The 22,407-nt window shown below is 46.1% G+C and overlaps 3 protein-coding genes and 1 pseudogene across 8 annotated transcripts in view; 3 read left to right on the top strand and 1 right to left on the bottom strand.

Moving 5' to 3' along the window:
- RPP38 (ribonuclease P/MRP subunit p38) overlaps positions 1–749 on the bottom strand; it is a 7,225-nt gene extending 6,476 nt beyond the window's left edge. The window contains exon 1 of one of the 6 annotated variants that reach the window (XM_063709910.1): positions 527–749. The gene's annotated coding sequence lies outside the window, so the exon portion shown is untranslated. The other 5 variants (XM_063709909.1, XM_019035403.4, XM_004049088.5 and 2 more) reach the window with 5 other exon arrangements.
- On the top strand, positions 634–22,372 carry ACBD7 (acyl-CoA binding domain containing 7). Its single transcript, XM_004049086.5, has 5 exons — positions 634–762; positions 8,895–9,106; positions 18,803–18,920; positions 19,095–19,157; positions 19,245–22,372. The coding sequence occupies exons 2-5, from the start codon at positions 9,095–9,097 to the stop codon at positions 19,316–19,318; spliced, it is 267 nt and encodes an 88-aa protein (XP_004049134.1). The 5' UTR covers positions 634–762; positions 8,895–9,094; the 3' UTR covers positions 19,319–22,372.
- Positions 778–2,453, top strand: RPP38-DT (RPP38 divergent transcript). The gene has a single exon (XM_055353778.2). It carries the CDS (start codon positions 851–853, stop codon positions 1,490–1,492), a length of 642 nt encoding a protein of 213 aa, XP_055209753.2. The 5' UTR covers positions 778–850; the 3' UTR covers positions 1,493–2,453.
- On the top strand, positions 4,011–4,570 carry LOC129524814 (glyceraldehyde-3-phosphate dehydrogenase-like; annotated as a pseudogene).
- Positions 22,373–22,407: the final 35 nt, after the last annotated feature.

The raw sequence follows: 22,407 nt of genomic DNA, 5'->3' as shown, positions 1-22,407 counted from the left end.
GCTCACCTCCCCACTGCACGCCGCCCCTGGATCGAGTACCTTGGTGCTTTACTATTTAGCACACGGAAGTGTTGTTCTGTTGTCCGTGTCTCCTTGGAGACCGTGGAGAACAGAAGGGCCGGCGTGGGGTTTTCGCTTTGTACTCCTGGTGCCCAGCCGGCGCTGCAATCCAGCAGAGGAGCCGGACTAGAAGCGCGGAAGCTCTGGGTGCACGCGCCCGGCCCGGGACTGGGCGGCCTAACCGGGAGGGCGGCGGGTCCTGCGGCCACGCAACAGGCGTTGGGGAAGCAGCAGAGACCCTGCGTGCGCGCGGGCTTCGGCCTCCAGATTCCGCAGAGTCCCGGGCCCGATCCCCCCGGGGCTGGCCTCCTGCCCTACGTGGGCCCCGCGCGCCCACCTGGAACTCACGATGGCGAATCCGTGGTCAACTGAAGGCAACAGCACCGGCTCCCAGTGCGCCTGCGCCGCGCGTGCGCAGAGCCCTCGCCTCCCGGCCTCGCCTCCCGGCCTCACCTCCCGGCCTCACCTCCCGGCCTCGCCTCGCAGACCCGACGGGCCGGGGAGGAAGCGCTCGGAGCAGTGCAGGTTTCGTTATCCTGTGTTAGGTCACTCCGGAGAGGGGAAAGCGGCCCACAGCGTCGCGCGACCCGGAAACGACACAACGAGGCCCAATCTTTTAGACTTCAGTTTAGGCCCCGGGGTGGAGTCTCCGGACCGGGCCACCCCACCACCCCCGCTACAGGGGCAATGCGCAGGCGCGAGGTATGTATCGCGAGACCATGCGGTTGCCCGGGTAACCAGACGCTCAGGACTTGGACCTTCCAGTTGTTCGGAGGCCAGCCTATAGCCAATGGTATCCCGAGGGCTCGCTCTCTCCGGGCGTTTGTGCTCCCCTCTCTCTTCTAACGCAGTTTCTACCTTTCAGTGCTTTGGAATCTTAGCCCTCTGTCTCTATTCGCTTTTCTGTATTTGCCTTGCCTCAGGGACGCACAACCCCAGCCCCTGTCCCAGTGAGCCCGTCGCCATGGAATCCCTGCAGACTCCCCAGCACCGCGAAAATCAAGATAAAAGGGAGAAGGAGTATGGGGTAAAACACATGCCTATGGGCAATAATGCAGGGAATCTTGAGCCCGAAAAGAGAAAGGCAGTAAGAGTTGCCTTGAGTTCAGCAACAGCTGCCCAGAATATGCCGTCCATTGTCCACTGTGGCTGCTCCAAGCAATGGAGACTAAAGTTACCGTCGGATTCGCTGCAAAGTCGGGGACAAGTGATGAAGCGGCCGAATAACATTTTAAAGCTCAGGAATCTGGATCTGTTGATCTACCCTTGGCCAGAACTTAGAAGACGTCAGGTTGCTTCTGACCTAATGAGCCTCCTCCTTCTCCCCGCTTTTTCCGGCCTCACTTGGGCCCCCTTCCTTTTCCTCTTTACATATCTGCCTCCTTTTCTCAATCTCCTCACTGTTGGTTTTGTATCCTATTTTCTGGTATAGTTTCTGTGATTTCTTTCTTTTATTTATTATTATTATTGTTGTTGTTGAGACAGAGTTTTGCCCTTATTGCCCAGGCTGGAGTGCAATGGCGCGATCCTGGCTCACTCCAGCCAACGCCTCACAGATTCAGGTGATTCTCCTGCCTCAGCCTCCGGAGTAGCTGGGATTACAGGCACGGGCCACCAGCCCAGCTAATTTTTGTATTTTTAGTACAGACGGTGTTTCACCATGTTAGTCAGGCTGGTCTCGAACTCCTGACCTCAGGTGATCCGCCCACCTCGGCCTTCCAAAGTGCTGGGATTACAGGCATGAGCTACTGTGCCCAGCCTCTATGATTTCAATTTTCATGTTTAAGTACCTATGTAGAACCTAACTGTCCATAAAGCAAACACAACAAAAAAAAGATTTGGCTTTTGGTCAAAGATCATTGGAGGTTACACAGGGTAAAGTGCAGTATGATTTTTATCACAGTTAGAAAGATTAAAAAGAGATGACAGTGAGTTTGTGAGAACAGGTTTGTGTTTCATAAAATGAATTGTGTGAGTTCGCTATGATGAACTGCAAGCAGCTTGCATTTCCAAAGACAGAGACACAGGAATCTAATTAAAATGCTAAAGTAATGGGAAGGAGACATCCATACGTTTTTGTCCCCCTAAGGTTCCAGATTTATAGTTTGAGCATCATCTCGGCTTACATTTTCTCTGTGGAAAACATCAGCCATTACATTACTTGGCTCTGGGTTGAAATCCTAACTTCATCAATTGAAGATCTTAGGACCTAGGCAAGTTTATTAACCTCCTCTATGAAGTGATGAAAATAGTATCTCTTGTGCGGATTAGGAGACATGTTCCTCTATGCTAAGATGATTATTATGTGCGGAACACATAGTTAAGTGCTTGATAAATTGAACTAAGGCAAATCCAGTCTCAACCATGGCAAAACTAAGTTAATAAAAATGAAACATAACCTTTATTATTTTAGTGCTTGTGTTTTATTTTAAAACTAGCAGTATAATTTCCACGAGGATTTTGCTAAAATTAACAAGTACATTTCGAAAGTAATTTCTGTCCCTCTTGTATCACACAAACATTACAACCAAAAAGTAAAAAACATTCTCCCATGACCCAATCACACCCATTTTTTTTAGTGTTCCCTTCTACTTTGTTTCACATATGTGCATGCTTTTACATTAAACTAATACAGATTAAGTCTTCTGATTTTCTTTACACATAACGCTTTTTCATGTTTCTCAAATTATTACTTTACATATTTGATATCCTATTCTGAAGAAATGGCTTCTTTTTTTTTTGGAGACAGGGTCTTGCTCTGTTGCCCAGGCTAAAGTGCAGTGGCACCATCTCAGCTCACTGCAACCTCCTCCCAAGCTCAAGTGATCCTCCCACCTCAGCCTCCTGAGTAGCTGTGACTACAGGAGCATGCCACCATGCCTGGCTAATTTTTGTACTTTTTGTAGAGACGGGGTCTTGCCATGTTGCTCAGGCTGGTCTCAAACTCCTGGGCTCAAGTAATGCTCCTGCCTCGGCCTCCCAGAGTGCTGGGATTACAGATGTGCACCACCACACCTGCCAGTTTTACTTTTTAATGACAGTTGTTTTATCCTGTAAAATCTGTTTGGTCTTTGAATATTAGAGCTTTCTTTTTATATTAATTCTAGAATTGGACTACTGTTTCATTTGTATGCTTTCCATTATTTGACAATGACTTAAGATTCTGAGTGGTGTGGCCGGCTGTGGTGGCTCACACCTGTAATCCCAGCACTTTGGGAGGCTGAGGCAGGAGGATTGCTTGAGCCCGGGAGTTCAAGACCAGCCTAGGCAACATGACGAAACCCCGTCTCTACAGAAAAAAAAAAAAAAAATTAGCTGGGCTTGGTGGTGTGTGCCTGTAGTCCCAGCCACTCCTGAGGCTGAGGCAGGAGGATTGCTTGAGCATAGAAGGTGGAGGCTACCGTGAGCTATGATCACACCACTGCACTCTAGCCTGGGCAACAGAGTGAGACCCTGTCTCCAAAACAAATAAATAAAAAGATTCTGAGTAATAAATTAGATCATTAGCCACAATCCTTTGATGAAATAAGTGAAGGTCCCAACAAGAAAATTTGTCAATAGAAGAATATAAGGGAACTGACCACCAGATTCTTCTTTTCCTCCATGGTATTCTGACCTTAGCTCTGTGTGTGTGTGTGTGTGTGTGTGTGTTATGTAACAGTAGTTGTTATGTAAACAATTCATTATTTTAAATCAGTTACTAAGAATAAACTTTAATGATGAGATGCAAAATGAATACTGAAAGCTTTACTAATTGGAACTGTATAGTACTCCAAAGAATATCTGTGTCCACAGAAACAAGTGAAGGTGAGGAGTTTCAAGCAGTTGAGCAATTCGCAGGTCTCACAAAACAGCAAAATCAAGACCAACATGATGTCAGCTCCCTGCATCTCTAATCCCATGGGACAGCATTCACAATCTCAGAGGTCAGATGACAGGTCTTATGAGTGATGGGTCACTCTGTCGAGGAACAAACTGTAAACTTCAGCAAGCAGTTCTACAGATTTACACAGAAGCCTGCGGCTCCATCCTAAAGTGGAGCAGGTTGTAGGGGGTGCGGAGAGAGAAGGGGAAGATGGAAAGCCCTAGTCTCAACTAAACTAGGGACATGGATGAGAAACACCCTTGTGAGACTCTCCCACAAGATAGGGAAGCCCTGTGGGCAAGGTCATCCCTGAGCTGAATGGGAACCTCCCTGGCATGGCCTTTTGTGTCCCCACTGCCAACGTGTCAGTTGTGGGCCTGACCTGCCATCTGGAAAAACCTGCCAAATAGGATGACATCAGGAAGGTGGTGAAGCAGTCTTCAGAGGGCTCTTCAAGGGCATCCCGGGCTACACCGAGCACCAGGTCGTCTCCTCCAACTTCAACAGCGACACCCACTCTTTCACCTTCGATGCTGGAGCTGGCATTGCCCTCGACGACCACTTTGTCAAGCACGTTTCCTGATATGACAGTGAGTTTGGCTACAGCAACAGGGTGGCGGAGCCCACATGGCCTCCAAGGAGTAAGACCCCCGGACCACCAGCCCTAGTGAGAGCACGAGAAGAAGAGAGAGGCTCTCACTGCTGCGGAGTCCCTGCCCCACTCAGCCCCCGCCCCCACTGAGAATCTCCCCTCCTCACAGTTTCCACGCAGACCCCCTGAAGAGGGAGACACCTTGGGAGCCCCACCTTGTCGTGTACCATCAATAAAGTTTCCTGCACTCAATCAAAACAAAAAAAAAAAAGAAAAGGGAAGCCTTGCCTTGCTCCCAGGGAAATCACAGGCATTCGGCCAGAACTCAGGGTAGACTGCAGTCAGGCCTTGGCTATGTGGCTATGTGGAGATGTCCAAGGTTGTCAGGGGTCTCAGCAGTGCTGTTTTATGAAAACGGGGAAATTTGAAAGACATTTAATCCTTCCTTTTTATCCCCCTCCGCCCTTTCTTCCCCCCCGCCTTTTCCTACAGGTACGATATTCATTGAATTTTAAGTGTTGGGGATAAAGTGGTGAGCCAGAGTTCTAAAGGAGGAGAAACGGTAAACAAAGTAAACGATTTAAGTTGTCAGATGATTCAAAGTGCTACAGAAAAAAAGCAGGGAAGGCCAGGCGCGGTGGCTCATGCCTGTAATCCCAGCACTTTGGGAGGCCAAGGTGGGCGGATCACTTGAGGTCAGGAGTTTGAGACCATCCTGGCCAACATGGTGAAACCTCGTCTCTACTAAAAATACAAAAATTAGTTGGGCATGGTGGCGCGCACCTGTAATTCCAGCTACTCAGGAGGCTGAGGTAGGAGAATCACTTGAACCTGGGAGGCGGAAGTTGCAGTGAGTCCAGATCATGCCACTGCACCCCAGCCTGGGTGATAGAGTGAGACTGTATCTCAGAAAAAAACAAAAACAAAAGCAACACGAAAAAGCAGGTAAGAGTGGAAGGGGGTCCTAGGATGGGTGATAAAAGGCCTCCTGAAATGACAGATGAGCAAAGACCTAGAGGAGTGGAAGCACTGAGCCAGGCCGACCCTGGGAAGATAATTCTGAGGTAGAGACGGGAGAGCAGCAGTGCAATAGGCCTGTTAGAACAGCCGGGAGGCCAAGTGGAGCAGAAGCCCTTTGAAGGCAGGTAAGAATGAGAACAGAAGAAAGACGGAGAGAGATGGCCAGAGGCTCATAGACGAGAAGACCAGACTAAAGCTATTTCTTGTCTCAAAGTCTTCCTGGAGGTGTTGCCATGTCGGCTAAGTCTTGAAGGAGGAGTTGGCTGTTAAGAAAGTGGGAAAAGGAGCCAGGTATGGTGGCTCACACCTGTAGTCCCAGCACTTTGGGAGGCCAAGGCAGGCGGATCACTTGAGGTCAGGAGTTTGAAACCAGCCTGGCCAACATGGCGAAACCCCATCTCTACTAAAAATACAAAAATTAGCTGGGCATGGTGGCATACGCCTGTAATCCCAGCTACTAGGGAGGCTGAGGCAGGAGAAACACTTGAATCCGGGAGGTGGAGGTTCCAGTGAGCTGAGATCTCACCACTGCACTCCAGCCTGGGTGATAGATTGAGACTCCGTCTCAAAAACAAACAAGAAAGAGAGAGAGAAGAAAGAGAAATAAAGAGAAAAGAAAAAACAAAATCAAAGAGAGAGAGAGGGAGGGAGGGAAAAGAAAAGGAAAAGAAAATGAAAAGAAGGACAAAGGTGTGCCAGACAGTGGAGTGGCAACTATCTACCAAAGTGGAGAAAGGGAACTTGAAGTCTTTCAGTTACCTGGGGTAGAGCATCCATGCCTGTGGGAAATAGCGAGAGATGTGGTTGAAGAGGTCAGCAGGACGTGGTCCATCCCGGAGGACCACATGTACTATTCAGCCAAGGAGAGCTAAATTGTCATTGCAGAGAAGAGAGCAAAACCATGGATGCATCATTCGTGAGGCTTGGGTCAAACCCTACAGCCATTACATCAAAATGGTGGTGGGAATTAGGGATCAGACTGGGGTTTGTATCTTTTTTTCCCCAGGTAATTGAATGTACTGCCAGGGTTAAGAAATGTTCATCTTGACAGTACTAAAGATTCAATGCAATCCCTATCAGAATCCCAAAGGATTTTTTTTATAGAAAAAGAAAAACCTATTCTGAAACTCATGCTATGGTTTTTATTTTATTTTATTTTATTTTATCTTATTTATTTTTGAGACAGAGTCTCACTCTGTTGCCCAGGCTGGAGTGCAGTGGCAAGATCTTGGCTCACTGCAACCTCCGGCTCCCAGGTTCAAGCAATTCTCCTTGCCTCAGCCTCTCAAGTAGCTGGGATTGCAGGTGCCCACCAGCATGCCTAGCTAATTTTTGTATTTTTAGAAGAGATTTTTAGAAGAAGGGTTTTTGCCATGTTGGCCAGGCTGGTCTTGAACTCCTGACCTCAAGTGATCCGCCCACCTCGGCCTCCCAAAGTGCTGGGATTACAAGCGTGAGCCACCGCGCCTGGCCCCTTCTTGCATCTCGAGACAAGACACACATGGCTAGGCAATGAGATGGGGAATGGCAACCCAGGAGAAGAAAATACTTTCAAAAGAGGTCTTAAAAGAACATTCTGGATTTAGAGGAAAAAGCAGAGAACAATGTAGCGTCCGTCCCTCTCCTCTTCTGGATTCTTACAGTGACGATAATTCCAGAATGTCTCAGCTGAAGATATGGACTGATACCTGAACTCAGTGCAGTATTTCCCGCTGAAACACCACAGGCTGGCTTCTGCCCGCAGCCAGGACTAGGCTAACAGAGAAAGGCCTGGCTGTGCTGAAGCTGCCATGAGCCTCAGTACCCCCACGGGACCTTTCCCATCGTCTAGGACTTCAAACACAAACAACTGCCCAGTAGGTTTTTCTAACATTTTGCTTTTGGTCCTTCACTTGGAAATGCACTGATTTCACCAGGAAAATATTTGTGAGGAGAAAAAAAAAGATTTTCATGAAAACGCAAATATTTTAAAAATGTGGCTTTATGCAAAAGCAAGCTGAAAGGTTTCTTGTTGCATTGTTGTACGTTGAAGCTCAGTCACTTTGCCGACATTGAGTTTCTTTTTTCTCCCAGTCACCCTTCTCCACCAATGCTACTGTTTAAGCGAAGTGTTGGAAATTAGCTTCTCATGTGACCACCCAATTCGGTTCCAGTCCTTTGGAAATGTAATCCTATTCGGTGTGTCTGCAGACTTGGAGTGACATTGGGTTTGTTCCCCTAGAAAACTGAGTCAAATTGAATAGGCGTTTAGTCCTGTGCCTTTACCATAATTAAAAACGAGTTAAGCTGATTGTAGCATGTGTCCAGAATTTAGGTGGTTTTGCTTTATAAAGAGGACAAGAGGTGCAAACCACAGGCCACTTTCTCTCATGATAAACAGCGCCTGGAGGCAGCGTGGAGGAGACACATCCATCATCCACGTTTCTAGGAATCATGGACAGGAGAGAAGTGTGTATAAAGAAGGAATCCTGTGCTTCGGGAGGCCGAGGTGGGAGGATCACTTGAGGTCAGGAGTTCGAGACCAGCCTGGGCAACCAAGTGAGACCCCCCCCCACCTCTCTTAAAAAAATATATATATATATATTTTTTAATTTGCACTTTTAATTTATAAAATTTTTAATTTTTAAAATTTTAAATATATATATTTATATATAATTTGTAGAGAAAATATATATAATATATATACCTAGGAAGACCCCCACCTCTGAAAAAAATTTATATATATAAATTTTTAATTTATAAAATTTTAAATACATATTTACTTATTCTTTTTTTTTTTGAGACGGAGTTTCACACTTGTTGCCCAGGCTGGAGTGCAATGGTGCAATCTCGGCTCACCACAGCCTCCACCTCCCGGGTTCAAGCGATTCTCCTGCCTCTGCCTCCCGAGTAACTGGGATTACAGGTATGCGCCACCACACCCAGCTAATTTTGTATTTTTAATAGAGACCGGGTTTCTCCATGTTGGTCAGGCTGGTCTCGAACTCCCGACCTCAGGTGATCTGCCGGCCTCAGCCTCCCAAAGTGTTGGGATTACAGGCGTGAGCCACCGCGCCCGGCCAATACATATTTACATATATAAATTTTTTTAAATTGAAAAAATTACATATGTATTTTAAGAGAGTTGGGGCGGGTCTCTCTAGATAAATATATCTATATATATATATATTTTTTTGTCTCTCTCTCTCTGTCTCTCTCCTTCTTTCTTTCTTTCGAAGGCATTCCAGGGGAGGCCTGTGCCCTACGGAGACCTCTCTGGGTTTCCTGCAAAGAACCGCTTGAGAAAGAATAGAAGAGAGAGCCAAGAGCGGAGAGAAACTCATTTAAATTCTCCTGTCTTCGCCTTTCCATTTGCAGCCTGGGGAACCCGGCGTGCAGTACCGCTCACCGCCCAGCCTCGCCCCCGCGCCCGCGACCAATGGGAGGCGGCCGGGCCGGGAGCGCGGCCAATGGCAGCGGCCGGAGGAGACGCGGCCCTTTAAGAAGCGGCTGGTGCGAGAGGGGGCAGAGCACCGGACAACAACAACAGCAGCAGCAACAACGCGGCCGCCGCCACCATGGCCCTGCAGGTACCCGGGGCGCGGGGAGGCCAAGCGGGAGGGGCGCTCCGCGAGGGGAGTGCTTAAGTGGGGCTCCGGGTGGGCTTGGCGCCCCTGGGAGCGGTCGGCGGTGACCCGGGGGACACGCCCACTCTTTCCCCAGCTCCCCAGATGGCAGTGTAGACCGCACCTGTGTCTGCTGACGGCGAGCCAGGGCTCCAAGGGCAACCCTTCCGGACCCCAGGGGCCGGGTGAGCGGAAAAGCAGGCAAGGCACGAGCGCCGGGGAGCACGGAGCGGGCCTCCTCCTCTCTCCGTCTCCGAGAGGGAGTCGAGATCCCCCGCTCCCGCCCCTTCGCTCGTTGGGACCTCCAGGACCTCTCTTAGTGTCATACTGAGCAGAAGAGATCTGTGAGGCTCCGATTTAAAAATACTGTTTTATAGGTATGTGAAAAAAATTGTTAAGGGTGGAAAACTTTGGAAAAGACAACAAATATAAAGTAATAATTCCTGATAATAATCCAATCATAATTCCTTCACCCAGGTGATAATCACTGCTACATGCTAGGGTAATTCCTAGTATGTCCTAGTATGTTTTTTTCCATGTGTGTGTGTGTGTGGCATATATCTACACACATACCTATGATGTTATTGTGTATATACAGTTTTATTCCTACACGTAAAACAGTAATATGAGCATTTTCTCATTATTAAATATTCTAAAATGTAATTTTATTTTTCTTTTTTGAGACAGAGTCTCATTCTGTTGCCCAGGCTGAGGCGCAGTTGGTGCGATCTCTGCTCACTGCAACCTCTGCTCACTGCAACCTCCACCTCCCAGGTGTAAGCGATTCTCATGTCTCAGCCTCCCCAGTAGCTGGGGTTACAGGTGCACGCCACCACGCCCAGCTGATTTTTGTAATTTTTTTTTTTTTTTGAGATGGAGTCTCATTCTGTCACCCAGGCTGTTTGAGATGGAGTCTCACTCTGTCACCCAGGCTGGAGTGCAGTGGTGCAATCTCAGCTCACGGCAACCTCCGCCTCCCAAGTTTAAGTGATTCTCCTATCTCAGCCTCCCAAATAGCTGGGATTACAGGCGTGCGCCGCCACTCCTGGCTATTTTTCTCTATTTTTAGTGGAGATGGGGTTTCGCTGTGTTGGCCAGACTGGTCTCCAACTCCTGACCTCAAGTGATCCACCCGCCTTGGACACCCAAAGTGCTGGGATTTCAGGCGTGAGCCACCATGCCCGGCCTCTAAAATGTAATCTTTTACATGCACAAAATTTCATAGAACGTGGCTCACTTCTTTAACCATTTCAGTCAGGCAAGACGTTATCCTGCGTAAAGTTATAATACATACTTCAGGGCCATCTGGGTTCAAATGTGTGCCTCACTTCTACTTAGCCTGTGACATAGTTAACCTCTCCGTGCCTCAGTTTCTTTATCTAAAAATGGAGGAGAGATACATTAAATGAGTTATATGTATAAAGCATTTAAAACAATGTTTGGCATGTGGTAGAAGTCCAATAAGGATAAGCTTGTGGTGGAACATTTTGTTTGTTTTGAGACAGGGTCTCACTCTGTCACCCAGGCTGGAGTGCAATGGCATAATCTCAGCTCACTGCAGCCTTGACCTCCTGGGCTCAAGTGATCCTGCCACTTCAGCCTCCCAAGTAGCTTGGACCACAGGCACCTGCCACCACATCTGGCTATTTTTTTTTTTTTTTTTTTTTTGAGACGGAGTTTCACTCTTGTTGCCCAGGCTGGAGTGCAATGGCGCGATCTTGGCTCACCGCAACCTCCACCTTCTGGGTTCAACCGATTCTCCTCCCTCAGCCTCCTGAGTAGCTGGGATTACAGGCATGTGCCACCACACCCAATTAATTTTGTATTTTTAGTAGAGATGGAGTTTCTCCATGTTGGTCAGGGTGGTCTCAAACTCCTGACCTCAGGTGATCTGCCCGCCTCAGCCTCCCAAAGTGCTTGGATTACAGGTGTCAGCCACCACGCCAGGCCTTCTTTTTTTGTATTTTTTGTAGACATTTGGTTTTGCTGTGTTGCCCAGGCTGATCTCCAACTCCTGAGCTCAAGCGATCCACCCTCCTCGGCCTCCCAAAGTGCTGGGATTACAGGCATGAGCCACCTTGCCTGGCTCAAATATTCTTGTGCATGACTTATGTGTCTATACTGAACTCTCTCCAAAATGATCAAAACGTTCTTTCTAAAATTTCCTGAAAGATCTGAAAGTTTCCTTTTTAGCTTAGTACTTTGGTTTTTTGTTGTTTGCTTTTAAAATACTTGCAACGAGGAATTAAGAGTTGAGGAACATCACAGAAAAGCAGTATGCTAAGAAGTATTAACATCGACCCATGATATTATCTAGTAATAATGCATTTGCGTGTCAACAATATTGGAGGAAGGTAACTTTTTTTTTTTTTTTTGAGATGGTGTCTTGCTCTTTTGCCCAGGCTGGAGTGCAATGGCGTGATCTTGGCTCACTGCAACCTCCACCTCCCAGATTCAAGCAATTCTCCTGCCTTAGCCTCCTAGTAGCTGGAATTACAGGTGCCTGCCACCACGGCCGGCTAATTTCTGTATTTTTAGTAGAGACAGGGTTTCACCATGTTGGCCAGGCTGGTCTTGAACTCCTGACCTCAAGTGATCTGCCTGCCTCAGCCTCCCAAAGTGCTGGGATTATAGATGTGAGCTACCACGCCCAGCCGAAAGTAACTTTTAAAAATGACAACTAATAACTGGCTGACGTATTGAAATCTCTTCTGTCTTTATTACCTCACTGGCATGTGCGGGGATCATATTGGTACTAGTGTTCTGCCAAGATGCTCACTGAGTGGAAATGAGAGGAAAGGTGACTAGTTCAGGGTCCCCAGTCTTCTATTTATTTACACAAGAATAAGTATACTGGCAGACTGTCATTGGAGTAGCAAAACAAATGGAATTTCTAATTCAGCTATAGCCTCCTGATTTTATCTGAAAATTACAATATGTTTCTATCCTCACCAAAGCATTTAGGAGAGCTGATGTTTATCCTAAATGGACAAATTTCTTTCCTAGATGATGAAGCTAAAAAGCAGACTTCTTCCTCTAGAATATGTATCTTTTCAAGTCTAGGGGACTGATGATTTTAACAACTGGCAAAAAAGACTAACCTCTTCCCCCAGCCCACATTTGTGTGACCTAAGAACCCTGCAGTTCCTTGAGTGTGAGAATTTTTTATCTTCTTAATTGGGTTGCTCAATGGGAAAGAATTGCTCAAGAAGACCTTGCCAACCCCCTATGTGGGATGACCATGTTCACTGCAGAAAGTAAAGTCAGGTGAGGTGAGAGCCACCCTCAGAGGCTGTCTTCAGCGGGGCTGAAATGTGAAAGGTAATTTACACAGCAGCCCGCCTAGTCAGCATGGAAGGATGCACCTAGGATGTACCCAGTGTGAGTGATGCTGGCGTAACTTCTACGCCAAAGGTGGGGTGAGGGAGCCTAGTGTCAAAAGTTGAACAGGAGAGAGTCCAGGGAGGGGCTGTAGTAGCCTTAAGGCAGTTTGTCTTGCAGAATCCCAAGCTCGGGTGACCGGGAGATAATGCACAAAACATTCACCCAGGATGCCGAGGACCCCTCGCTCAGGAGAAATCAGCTCAGCATTGGCTGCAGTTCCTGCCAAAGGCAGCAAGCCCAGCTCTGCAACAGGATACTGCAAAACTGTGATGCCTTTCTCTCAGGATGAGGCAGGAGAATAGGGTCTGGAGGCAGGGAACCTAAGGCCGATTCACACTGACTTTGTAGAAGTAAATCAAAAGGAAAACCCCAACTTTCCACACCTGTGTAATAAAAGGACCGGAGGCTACTCCCTTTGCAACCTCCTCCCCACTTTCTGTGTGGCAGATGGAAAATTGAAAGTATCTCTGACTGGTTGCTTTCTGCAACCATTCAGACATTTGCACAGGAATGTACCTTCGTAACTTCATTTCAGCCTCTGATTGGTTGCTTTCCCCAACCAGTCAGACTGATCGTGAGCCAAGTCTTTATTTGCATAGAAGTGTAACTTTGTAACTTCAGCCTCTGATTGCAGGCCGCTGCTTCATTTACATAGGATGCACACCAAGTAACCAGTGGGAAGCCTCTAGAGGGCGTTTAAGCACAGAAAATTCTGTAACAGGCATCTTGAGTCCCTGTGCTCGGCCTGCTCCCACCCTGTGGAATGTACTTTCGCTTTCAGTAAATCTCGGCTTTTGTTGCTTCATTCTTTCCTTGCTTTGTTTGTGCATTTTGTCCAATTTTTTGTTCAAAATGCCAAGAACTTGGGCACCCTCCACTGGTAACAAGAATGCTTTGGAATTCAATGTCCATGGCTCTATATTTAAAGCTGCATCTCACCTATGATAACTTTCTGATCCCCCTAAAGTCTGCCCACTCATTAACCATCCAACAAGGATGTACTTAATAGACTCAGACCAGGCTCACGCCACCCACCAGCAGTCCGTGAGGCCCTGTGGGTGCTGCCAAGGTGATTATTGATTGATTGTTTATTTATTTATTTGTGAGTATTTATGCAACCCCGCATAGGCTTTATGTTGAGCTCTAGTAAGTTCTGTCCACACTGCTGGGAGCAGCTTTCCCTGCCCTTCTGCAGCCAACAATCGCAGACCCGATCCCCCTAGCACAATCACCATCTCATCTCAGGGATGGCTTTTTCCGTTCCGTACCTTCCCGTCTGTGCTACCTCCTGTGTTCCTAGAGCAACTGCTGCACCTTATTTGCAGCAAGTCCCATGTGGTCCCCGTTGCCCTGTTCATCTCCCACCAGGCTATGAGCGCCTTCAAGCACACTGCCTTGTGCGTGCCCATCTGCCTGGCAAAGGCCTGGCCTGTCGGAGGTGTTCAGTAAGTAGGTTTGTTAATTAGTATGAGCTGTGAGATGAGCTCTGGGAGGGCAGACTCCATAGAATCAAATCAAGAATATTTTACATTCTTGGCCGGGCATCGTGGCTCACGCCTGTAATCCCAGCACTTTGGGAAGCAGAGGTAGGCAGGTTACTTGAGTTGAGGAGTTCAAGACCAGCTTGGCCAACATGGAAAAACCCTATCTTTATTAAAAACACAAAAAAATTAGCCAGGCGTGGTGGTGCATGCCTGTAATCCTAGGTACTTGGGAGGCTGAGGTGGGAGGATCGCTTGAACCAGGAGGCGGAGGTTGCAGTGAGCCGTGATTGTGCCACTGTACTCTAGCTTGGACAACAGAGCGAGACTGTCTCAAAAAGAAAATTATATTCTTAATCATCCTTAACCCTAGCACAAAAAGAGGCTGATATTCTCTTTTTTGTGGCCGAAGCTGCATCTTAGAGGAGCTTTGTTTGTTGCATTGAGTCCCAGGGCAGTGTGTCTCAAAGCTGGAAGTCAAACCTGAGTATCCTGGCCAAGGCCAATGTTGTTTGTACTCCAGCTCATCATGGCTGGGATGGGAAAGGCCTCCTGCGGGAAGGTGCATCAGAACAGCCCCTTAAGGCAGGAATGTATTGCACTGAGGTGCCAGAACCAGACAGGCTAGACAGAGAGAATGATGCTGGCCACTGCTCTAGAACTGAGTTCCCTACCTGGGGAGGGAGAAAGAGCGGGGACCCCTGAAACGGCATGGGAAACTGTGTGAGGGCATAGCTCTTCTGTGCAGAGGGGTCCAGGACTTTCATTAGATCTTTTTTTCTTTTCTTTTTTCTTTTTTTTGAGACGGAGTCTTGCTCTGTCACCCAGGCTGGAGTGCAGTGGCAGGATCTTGGCTCACTGCAACCTCTGCTCCTGGGTTCAAGCTATTCTCCTGCCTCAGTCTCCTGAGTAGCTGGGATCACAGGTGTGAGGCACCATGCCCAGCTAATTTTTTGTATTTTTAGTAGAGACGGTGTTTCACCATTTTGGCCAGGCTGGTCTCGAACTCTTGACCTTAAGTGAGCCACCTCCCTCAGCCTCCCAAAATGCTGGGATTACAGACGTGAGCCACTGCACCCAGCCCTCATATGGGTTTTCAAGAAGGCTTAGAATTCTAATTAAGGCTTGGCACCTCAAAAGGAGTTGAGTTGCTGTCACTGGAAAATAATATGAGACTTTACAGCAAGCAGAACACCTGAGATGGCCTATAAACCTACAGAGGAAGGTCCTACACCCCTTCTGCATAGCCTTGCCCTTAAGCAGCTCAGCCACTCATGTAGAATTTCAATTTTGTTCTTATTATAAACACAATCCATGCACATTATAGAAGATTTGGAGAGTACAAAAATATTTTAAAACTACATAACTTGCCAATAATCAGAGGCAATTACTGTTTACATATCTTTAGTATACATCTTTCTAGTTTTTATTTTTTCTATGCTACTTACAAAGCTGAGTGTATAAAAAGAATTTGTGTTCTTTGCTAAACCATAAACTAAAAGTATTTCTTATGTCTTGCTTTATTGCAAGTACCTTTTTTTTTTTTTTTTTTTGAGATAGTCTTGCTCTGTTGCCCAGGCTGGAGTGTAGTGGCATGATCTCGGCTCACTGCAACCTCTACCTCCAGGGTTCAAGCGATTCTCCTGCCTCAGCCTCCTGAGTAGCTGGGATTACAGGCATGTGCCACTATGCCCAGCTAATTTTGTATTTTTAGTAGAGACGGGTTTCTCCATGTTGGTCGGGCTGGTCTCAAACTCCCAACCTTAGGTGATCCACCTGCCTTGGCCTCCCAAAGTGCTGGGATTACAGGTGTGAGCCACTGCGCCCAGCCTGGTCACACAGCTCTTAAGAGATGGAGTTGAGATTCCAACCAAGGCAGTCTAGCTCCAGAGCCATGTTCTTAACCATGGCATTATGTATAAAGCAGCCAAGAGTTTCTTAGGAAGACACTCAGAAGACAAGGCATCCCTTGTTCCATGCCCCTGTGCTTCTCAGTCCCCTGTGGGAACTGGGTAGGAGGATGGGCCATGTTCAAGGTTATTTAGGCTGAAGACCCTCATCTCCAACTTACAGGTGATTGTGCTCTTCACAAAACAACTGTTCTGGTTGTGCTACTGTTCGTGGACCAAGCTGAGAGCCCGGCTGCTTATTCTCTCAGCTCAATAACGAGATGCAGATAAACTGGGAGAGAAGAGATTTGATTTCTGTAGCTGGGTGTAAGGAGAAGGCCTGCAAATTATTGTGAAGCCAACTCAAAATTACAGTTTCCAGAGCTGATATGCCTTCTAAGTTATATGTCTGCATGTAAGTGTGCGTTCATCTAAAACCTTAAGTGATGAACTTCTTCTAATCTATAACTAAGGGCTGAGTTCTGAAGACCTTCCTCTGGAGCCTCAGTAAATTTACTTAATCTGGATGGGTCCAGGTGCTGCGGTGATTACCCTTATCTTATTTCCTGCTAAATCATGGAGGGTTGGGGAGTTCCTTCAGACCCCAATAAAACTTGTTTAATCCTAAATGGGTCCTGTTAAGAATTCCTTCATTATCTTGTCATGCTTCAAGCCCCAGGAAGGGCCTGGGCAAAACTCTTGGTGGGCTTTTGTTACCTTGGAGTCTTCGTATGAGGGCACTGGCTCTTTCTGCTTTTAGTATTTAACGTAACCACTCAGTCGGTGCTGAAACGGTTGTTATGGAGGCCTGCCTGTTTAGCCATTAGGGAAACCTGGCCTGCCACAGTACTGCATGTCTTTGGGGCTGGAAGGAAACTTGACCCTGCCACTCCGCTGAGCCCGCAGGGTGCTGAGGTTACAGTGGGGCTATCCACTTTCTCTCCTAGGCCTTTGGATCCAAAGGGAGCTCTGGCATCAGAGAAGAAGTATGGGGGGCAGGGGGTGGCCAGCATATGTCCTTGAACTTCCCCTGTTTGACAGCCAGCCTACTGACAATTCCTGCTTATCCTGTGTTTTAAAAAATAAGGCAAGGTAAGACACAGTTTAGTTTAAAAATCTATAAAGGAAACTAGTCACAAAGCTCTTTGTAGAGTATAAACTAAGAGGTTAGAAAGGGAAAAGGATAAAGATTCTGGGAACACTCAGGCTCTGGAGTAGACTGGACTTCCTTGTCTATTTCAGCCACTGGCTGAACCCTGGGCTGGCCTGAGGGTCTTGCGGGGTTAGGGAGGTCCCAGTTATCAGAGGTAACTTAGGACAAGGCTTAAACTACTTAAGTACATTTGGTTTTTTGTTTTTGTTTTTGAGACAGAGTCTCACTTTGTCGCCCAGGCTAGAGTGCAGTGGTGCTATTTCAGCTCACTGCAACCTCCGCCTCCCAGGTTCAAGCAATTCTTGTGCCACAGACTCCTGAGCAGCTGGGATTACAGGCACGCACCACCAAGCCCAGCTAATTTTTGTATTTTTAGTAGAGACAGGGTTTTGCTATATTGGCCGGGCTGGTCTCGAACTCCTGACCTCAAGCGATCCCCCTGCCTCAGCATCCCAAAGTGCTAGGATTACAGGCATGAGCCACCACACCAGGCTTAAGTACATTGTATATAGAGTTTCCAGGAAGTCTAAAAACATACTACTCAAGCATATTGGTATACAAAGTTTTCCCTAATAAGCTCTAAATTGGCTAAACAACTCCTCTTTTCTAGAAATCAGTTGCAATAAATCTTATAATTTAGGTCTAGTGTGGAAAGGAATCTGTACAAGCAATTCAGCCAAATCAGGAATATTGATTACCCTCAGAAACTGGCTAGGTCTAAATAATACTGATATTAAAGAATGTAGGCATGAGGGCACTGGAAGAGAAACGCCCTAGACAATGGTATTAACTGGTAGCGAAGCCCCTGCATGTAGTAAAGTTGGACTGAGGCAGAAGAGGAAGGGCGCATCTGCGAGGTGATTGAGAAACCTTTATTGAGTATAAATAATGCCAAAAAAAAAAAAAAAAGAAAGAAAAGCAGCTGGGCACGGTGGCTCACACCTGTAATCCCAGCACTTTGGGAGGCCAAGGTGGGTGGATCACAGGGTCAGGAGTTCAAGACCAGCCTGGCCAAGATGGTTAAACCCCGTGTCTACTAAAAATACAAAACTTAGCCAGGCGCGGTGGCAGGTGCCTATAATCCCAGCTACTCGGGAGGCTGAGGCAGGAGAATGGCATGAACCCAGGAGGCGAAGGTTGCAGTGATCCGAGATCTTGCCACTGCACTTCAGCCTGGGCAACAGAGTGAGACTCGGTCTCAAAAAAAAAAAGCAAACTCACCATCAGGTGCAGTGGCTCAAGCCTGTAGTCACAGCACTTTGGGAGGCCGAGGCAGGGGGATCACTTGAGGTCAGGAGTTCAAGACAAGCCTGGCCAACATGACAAAATCCCATCTCTACAAAAAATACAAAAATTAGCCGAGTGTGGTGGTGCACCCCTGTAGTCCCAGCTACTTGGGAGGCTGAGGTAGGAGAATGGTTTGAGCCCCAGAAGTAGAGGTTGCAGTGAGTGGAGACGGTGCCACTGCACTGCACTCCAGCCCGGGCAAGAGAGCCAGACCTTGGCTCAAAAAAAAAAAAAGAAGGTAAACCGAACATTTTCTGTATTAAGAATTTTCTGTAGTTCTTCATATTAGGTAAGTCCCAGGAGAGGTGAACTCCTAGGAATTCAAGTAAATTAAGATGATTCTGATAGAACCAGAGCAGCAGAAGTTCATTTCTTCTTGAAACCTTCCTCTTCCTGCTCTTTGAGTTCCTATTCCTTGGTGGTAAAATGCTCCTTTTGTTTGTTTGTTTGTTTGTTTTTCCTTTAGGCTGATTTTGACAGGGCTGCAGAAGATGTGAGGAAGCTGAAAGCAAGACCAGATGATGGAGAACTGAAAGAACTCTATGGGCTTTACAAACAAGCAATAGTTGGAGACATTAATATTGGTATTATATATTATTAATATTAATATATTCATATGTTACAATTAATATATTAATTGCAATTATAATATAATATATCATTACTTAAAATATAGTAATGTACTCCGTTTGAACAATGTCTATAGAAGTGCACAGTAAAATGTTAACCTGCAAATGCATGTCTCCTTCTTTTGCCAGCGTGTCCAGGAATGCTAGATTTAAAAGGCAAAGCCAAATGGGAAGCATGGAACCTCAAAAAAGGTTTTTTAGTCTTTCGCAAGTTTAAAGCAAACTTTCTTAATTTCCCAGTGCACCAATCAGGGAGATAACCTGTTTGTATCTTTCTAGGGTTGTCGACGGAAGATGCAATGAGTGCCTATATTTCTAAAGCAAAGGAGCTGATAGAAAAATATGGAATTTAGAATACAGCATATGAGGAATTTTTCCTTTTGAAGACTTCCAAATGCTATCATGACCTAACATTTAGAGGGAGAGGCATACTGTTAACTTGATGTATCATGTATATTTTTGCTATTAGCATGAGCTGTAATACTTAGAAGTATACTGAAACTACATAGTTAACTCAATCGTACTTGCTTAAACCAGGTGTCTTTAAAAGTTCTTTTTAAGAAAATGTGGCACATATACACCATGGAATACTATGGAGCCATAAAAAGGGATGAGTTCATGTCCTTTGCAGGGACATGGATGAAGCTGGAAACCATCATTCTCAGCAAACTATCACAAGATCAGAAAACCAAGCATGTTCTCACTCATAAGTGGGAGTTGAACAATGAGAACACATGGACACAGGGAGGGGAACATCACACACTGGGGCCTGTCGAGGAATAGGGGGCTAGGGGAGGGATAACATTAGGAGAAATACCTGATGTAGGTGACCGGTTGATGGGTGCAGCAAACCACCATGGCACATGTATACCTATGTAACAAAACTGCACGTTCTGCACATGTATCCCAGAACTTAAAGTATAAAAAAAAAAATTCTTTTAGAAAAGTATTTTTCATTTTTATAGAGTTAGGGAGTACAATTGCAGTTTTTGTTTGTTTGTTTGTTTTTTCTTGAGGAGTCTCACTCTGTCACCCAGGCTGGAGTGCAGTCATGTGATCTCGGTTCACTGCAACCTCTGCCTCCTGGGTTCAAGTGATTCTCTTGCTTCAGCCTCCTGAGTAGCTGGGATTACAGGTGCTTGCCACCATGGCTGGCTAATTTTTGTATTTTTAGTAGAGACGGGGTTTTGCCATGTTGGCCAGGTGGGTCTCGAACTCCTGACCTCAGGTGATCTGCCCACCTTGGTGCTGGGGTTGCAGGTGTGAGCCAGCACACCTGGTCACAGGTGCAGTTTTGTTACATGGATATATTGTGTAGTGGGGAAATCTGGGCTTTTAGTGTAACCATCACCCAAATACTGTACATTGTACCCAAAAGGTAATTGCTCATCCCTCACCCCCTCCCACCTTTCCAAGCCTCCAGTGTCTATTATTCCACACTCCATGACCCTGTGTACACACTGTTGAACTCCCACTTATAAGTGAAAACATGTGGTATTTTTTTTTTGTTTCTGAGGGTTTTTAAAAAATCTTTATTTTCTTATTTTTTTCTGAGTTGTTTCACTTAAGATAATAGCCTCCAGTTCCACCCACGTTGCTGCAAAAGCCGTAATTTCATTCTCTTTATATGGCTGAGTAATATCCCCTGGTATACATATACAACGTTTTCTTTATCCCATCATCTGCTGATGGATACTTAGGTTGATTCCATATCTTTGCTATTGTGAATTGTGCTGCAATAGACATACAAGTGCAGGTATCTTTTGGATAGAATGATTTATTTTCCTTTAAGAAGATACCCGGTAGTGGGATTGCTGGGTAGAATGTAGTTCTATTTTTAGTTCCATGAGAAATTTTCGTGCTGTTTTTCATAGAGGTTGTACTAATTTACATTCCCACCAATAGTGTATAAGCATTCCCTTTTCTCCACATCTGTTGTTTTTTGACTTTTTAGAAAGTCTCGCCCTGGTAATATGTGTACAGATTTGAACAGCTGTTTGTTCTTTTGGCTCGTCTGTTCTGTTACAATAAGTTAATGTTACTGGTGAAATAAAAACAGGTTATTAAGAATCATTGGCAAGGCTGAGCGTGGTGGCTCACGCCTCTAATCTCAGCACTTTGGGAGGCCGAGGTAGGTGGATTACTGAGGTCAGAAGTTCGAGACCAGCCTGACCAACATTGCAAAACCCCATCTCTACTAAAAATACAAAAATTAGCCAGCCGTTGGTGGTGCACACCTGTAATTCCAGCTACTTGGGAGGCTGAGGCAGGAGAATTGCTTTTACCCAGGAGATGGAGGTTGCAGTGAGCCAAGATCACACCACTGCACTCCAGCCTGGGCGACAAAACAAGACTCCGTCTCAAAAAAAAAAAAAAAAAAAAAAAATTACAAGTCTGTCCATAGCAGTTTAAAGAAATTTAAAAAGCCACCATAGGAATATCTATTTTTCTTTAAATTTTTACATTTAAGACATTTAAGACAAAAAGGCAAACTAAAATGTATCTAGTGATAAACTGTACCACAACTGTACCCCATATGTTCAGTTCTATCTGAGTAAAAATAGAGTCTGGAATATAATATTGGCCCCCTACTCAGTCTTTCTGGATGGTACACAGGCTCTTTGAAAGAAGACAGTCTCATGTTAACAATTCAAAAAATTGTTTGAGATCCCTTAAGATAAATATCCCCCAAAACAGTGTACCTCTATTCCCTGCATAAAAATTTAGATTTGGAATGGTATGACCGGAGGAACAGATCCACTTCATGTTACTACAACAACAAAACTATCTAGGTCTGCTAGATGAATTTCCAGGGAATTATGCTGAGGAGAAAAAGCCAGTCCCCAAATGTGACATGTATAATTCCATTTATATAACATTATTTTTCTTTTCTTGTTGAGACAGGCTGTCACTCTGTTACCCAGGCTGGAGGGCAGTGGCACGCTCTGGGCTCACTGCAACCTCCGCCTCCCAGGGTCAAGCAATCCTCCCATCTCAGCCTCCAGAGTAGCTGGGACTACAGGTGCGTGCAACCATGCCCAGCTAATTTTTGTATTTTTCATAGAGACAGGGTTTCACCATGTTGCCCAGGCTGGTCTGGAACTCCTGATCTGAGGTGATCTACCCACCTTGGCCCCCCAAAGTGCTGAGACTATAGGCATGAGCCACCGCGTCCAGCCAGGATTCTTGAAAGGGAAAATTTATAGATGCAAAGGGTGGAATAGTGGTTGCCAGGGAGGAGGGAGGTGGGTGTGGCTTTAAAAGGGCAGCAGGAGAGATGATCCTGCAGTGATGGAATGTTCTGTCTTGATTGTAGCAACACCAATATCCTGATTGTGATATTATACTATAGTTTTGCATAACAGTTACCATTAAAGGAAATTGGGTAAAAGGCTACACAAATCTCTCTGTATTACTTCTTACAAATAAAAGGGAATCTGCA

This window comes from Gorilla gorilla, chromosome 8, assembly GCF_029281585.2.
Source record: "Gorilla gorilla gorilla isolate KB3781 chromosome 8, NHGRI_mGorGor1-v2.1_pri, whole genome shotgun sequence".
In the NCBI taxonomy this organism is placed as follows: Eukaryota; Metazoa; Chordata; class Mammalia; order Primates; family Hominidae; genus Gorilla; species Gorilla gorilla.
This window is presented reverse-complemented; position numbering and strand designations above follow the sequence as displayed.